At 33.9% G+C, this 4,108-nt stretch overlaps 1 protein-coding gene across 1 annotated transcript; it reads left to right on the top strand.

Annotated features, from left to right (window-relative positions):
* Positions 1-414: 414 nt before the first annotated feature.
* Positions 415-3,663, top strand: LOC115953997 (bifunctional protein FolD 2-like). Its single transcript, XM_031071848.1, has 5 exons — positions 415-631; positions 1,396-1,579; positions 2,134-2,291; positions 2,408-2,620; positions 3,266-3,663. The coding sequence occupies exons 1-5, from the start codon at positions 518-520 to the stop codon at positions 3,494-3,496; spliced, it is 900 nt and encodes a 299-aa protein (XP_030927708.1). The 5' UTR covers positions 415-517; the 3' UTR covers positions 3,497-3,663.
* The last annotated feature ends 445 nt before the right edge of the window (positions 3,664-4,108 follow it).

Genomic DNA, 4,108 nt, shown 5'->3' with positions numbered 1-4,108 from the left:
GTGCGATGGTCACTACAACATACTTGTGTCCTTAGAATTTCTCTTGTTTCTCTTGTGTCCTTATACTTGTGGAGTGTGAGGTGTAAGGGCCGAAGTTCAAGCCCTTAAAAATAAACTTCACATACAAATATACTTAGATTAAGATAGAGTAAAATTTTTATATGGTATAAAAAATTATTTTTAAAAAAAAAAATCCTCTTGCTTATTACCTTTTGACTAGTTTTTAATATAGGGGCTAATAAGAATTTCTCTATGTTAGGGCTCGTTTGGATGGAAGAAAGAAGGGGAGTAGAATAAATCCCTCATTCTCCTCAATTCAAACGTAACCGTGAGTGGTACTTTAGAATTCAATTAATCATCTTAATTTTAATCTTATTAACTGTCTCTGTCTTACATCATGTTACGACAGTGTTGTACTTGGACGCATCCGCTAAAAGCTGAGTTGGTGGGTGGCTCAGTTTCCAACTCCAATTTTAACTTCAAATCGTGACTTTCAATAGAGTCTCTTCGGATAAACATGGCATCACCGTCGGATCACAAGGCCAACATTATCGACGGCAAAGCCATCGCTCAAACCATCCGCAATGAAATCGCCGCCGAAGTCCACCAACTATCGCAAAAACACGGCAAGGTGTGTACAATGTTTTTGCCTTCAAAAATTACTTAACTTTGATTTTGGAACTATATTTCTGTCTGGGATTTTGCCTTTTTTTATTTTTGTTTATCAAATTAGGAACCTTTAATGTACAGATTCGTTTATCTTTAATGAGACAGATGCAGTTTATATTTTTGGGATTTTTTTTTTTTGGGAGGGACTTATTTCCTTATGAAAGTTATGAATTAGTGCAATAAATATTATGCAAGATACTTGAACTTATGGGACAACCAAACAGGCCCTAAAGATTCTGACTTGCAAAAGCAAAACCCAGAATGGGCTTGTCTTCTATAAATCATGTATTGAAAGAGTTGAGGGAATTAGTTCAACTTTAAACTAGTCTAAATTTGTATGTGAATTGTCTAAAATCATTGATAATTGCGTATTAATCTGCTTATGGAAACATGTATACCTGGAAGCAGAGATGAGAGAATAAGAACAAGGTCTATATTTTACAGAATTTGACAAATACATTAAAATTTAAAACCTTTTATACTATTCATGGTTGGCCCAGTTCTATGGTTTGGCAGATACTCCTTAATGTTGTACTAGGATGAGTTTCTGTTGTAGTGTAGCATTTCATGACAGATTGGCCAAGTCTTGTAGCTCAACTAACACTTCTTAGTGTTTCGTTTCCAATAGAGACATTCATGGAACTATTGAATTATAGAAAGGCATTTCATGAGAGATTGTAAACTGGGATTTTGATAATTGATACTTCTCTTACTTGGTACGGTCAGGTCCCAGGGCTGGCTGTAGTGATTGTGGGCAACAGGAAGGATTCTCAAAGCTATGTGAATATGAAGAGAAAGGCGTGTGCTGAAGTTGGGATTAAGTCGTTTGACATAGACCTTCCGGATCAAGTTTCTGAAGCTGAGTTGATCGCTAAAGTTGATGAGTTAAATGCAAATCCTGATGTACATGGTTGGTCAGTTTTTAATGTATATACATGAATTTGATGTTAAATCATCTTGAACTTGGTGAAAATTTATTATTGATTTTGTTCAAGTTAAATATATGATCATTGAATTAGAGTCGATAGTGTTTGACTGAAAACTCTGATCTGGGGACCTTTTGTGATGACAACGTACAAATATACACAAACCAAGGAGAGAAAACCCATGTGTTCTTCTCTGCTATATTTTTTTTTTTTTTTTTTTTTTTTTTTTTTTTTTTTTTTTCAATTACTCTCATAGAAAAGGATATTGTAGGAAATCATAAAAATAAGCTTTTATATTTGAAACTAAGAATATGATAAATGGAATCATATATGTGTTTCAGAAAGGTACTAAGGTATACTAAAAATTATTTTTAAATCATTACTAGATTAGTTCTTGTTTCCTAGTGCACAAGAATGCATTAGGTGTTTCAACCAAACTATAAAACCAGTTAAGGATTGAATATTACTATGTATGTGGGCTCTTTGATTCATTAAATCTGTATATTTATCCTAGACACTTGGTTTGTTACATTGTCAGGAATATTGGTTCAACTCCCATTGCCAAAGCATATAAATGAAGAGAAAGTTCTGACTGAAATCAGCATTGAGAAGGATGTAGACGGCTTTCATCCGCTGAACATTGGCAAGCTTGCAATGAAAGGCAGAGATCCCTTGTTCCTTCCTTGCACCCCTAAGGCAATATACTTAATCTGAAAAAAAAAAAAAAAAATTAAAATGTTTAAACTTGATATCTTTTCTTTACCTTCTATGAAATAAGCAACACATTTGGTGAAGATATATTTTTTGTGCAGGGGTGTCTTGAACTTCTGTCACGAAGTGGTATAACTGTAAAGGGAAAAAAAGCAGTTGTGGTGGGTCGAAGTAACATAGTTGGATTGCCAGTTTCCCTGCTACTTCTGAAAGCAGATGCTACAGTTACCATAGTCCATTCACATTCTCAAGATCCTGAAAAAGTCATTCGTGAAGCAGACATCATTATTGCAGCAGCAGGGCAAGCAATGATGGTAACTAGAGACAGTTTATAGATCTGTTTTTCTTGCTTTAGAATAACTTAATCCCATTTATGTACTTGCATCATGTATAACCCTTTTCTGGCTTCCTTTGAAAGGAGAGCAATATCATAAAATTTAATGTCCTGACTTAAGCTTGTTCATGCACTCTAACTGTCATAAAATCTACTAGTTAAAAGAAACATGAAGGATTTGAGCTAGAGATTGTAAGGATCAGAGAATGTCAAAATGAATAAATCAGCATTAGCTTTTAAAAAATTGAAAATATAAATTAGAAATCCTTCCTGGGGACCTTGCTTTGCACATTAGTTGTAAGTTGTTACTCAAAGGCATCAATAGTTCTGCACATTTGGTATATTTATCTGGTCTATATTTTATATCATTTTCTAAGAAGCCATATAATTACACCATTGGCTTAAATCAATTTGCCTGTGGAACGAACACAGTTTTTGATTTGTAACAGTTCCTTGTATAGATTCAAATTGCTTGTTGGCCCTGTTGGGAGATATATTTTAATTTCATTTATTTACTTAATTTCCTGTGGTTGACCCTAATTAATTTTGTTAAGAATCCATAGCCGACCCCAAAAAGTTTGAGACTAAAGCTTTGTTGATGTTGTTGTATTTACTTAATTTTCAGGTCAAAGGTAGTTGGATCAAACCTGGTGCTGCAGTAATTGATGTTGGAACAAATGCTATCGATGACCCAAGTAAGAAGTCAGGCTATAGGCTAGTTGGAGATGTTCATTACCAGGAAGCATGTAAGGTAGCTGGATGGATAACTCCTGTTCCGGGTGGAGTGGGGCCAATGACTGTTGCAATGCTACTGAAGAATACTTTGGATGGTGCTAAGCGTGTAATTGAGCATTAAACCCATGTCTTTGTTCACTTTCAGAATAAGATGTTGCCTATGAGATACAGTTTTGAAACACATTTTATTCGTATCATCTAATAAGAATTTTGCTTTCCTGTTACAATTCACTGTTGTATTTTGGTTTTGCTGGTATGAATTTATAAAATCGCAAAGTTTTGTAAGTGTCAATGATGCAGGGAGCGTGAGTATGAAGACAAATTTATTTTAACTATTGATTTTAGTAGCAATTGTAAGACAAATTTATTCAAGTTTAATTTTTTATTAGCTAACTATAGGTTATTATAATTTTATTTAATTACTTAAAGTCTGGGATATTTGGTAAATTAAGTATTAGTCTTTGACCCAAGCCAATCAGGAATAGGTACATAAGCATGCTATCCACTTCTTTAGATGAAGCAGTCCTCACTTTTAATACTAGTTGCTAACCTTTGCATTAACGTAATAATACATATGCACTATAATACACATGCATTAAGTTAGGATTTTTCTGAAGGTGGCAAATTGTTATAGATGGGTAAAAAAAAGTGACAATAGTGATATGCCCAAATTAGAACAAGGATTTGTTGTGAATTGTTAGGGATAAAACATTTATCTCCATGTGCAGTATGA

Source organism: Quercus lobata, chromosome 7 (genome assembly GCF_001633185.2).
Source record: "Quercus lobata isolate SW786 chromosome 7, ValleyOak3.0 Primary Assembly, whole genome shotgun sequence".
Classification (NCBI taxonomy): domain Eukaryota; kingdom Viridiplantae; phylum Streptophyta; class Magnoliopsida; order Fagales; family Fagaceae; genus Quercus; species Quercus lobata.
This window is presented reverse-complemented; position numbering and strand designations above follow the sequence as displayed.

Excerpts from the sequence above, each read along its gene's own strand:
- LOC115953997 (XM_031071848.1), top strand. The coding sequence starts at position 518 with ATGGCATCACCGTCGGATCACAAGGCCAACATTATCGACGGCAAAGCC. Across the intron at positions 632-1,395 it reads TATCGCAAAAACACGGCAAG|GTCCCAGGGCTGGCTGTAGT; the intron begins GTGTGTACAATG and ends TGGTACGGTCAG. Across the intron at positions 2,292-2,407 it reads TCCTTCCTTGCACCCCTAAG|GGGTGTCTTGAACTTCTGTC; the intron begins GCAATATACTTA and ends TTTTTTGTGCAG.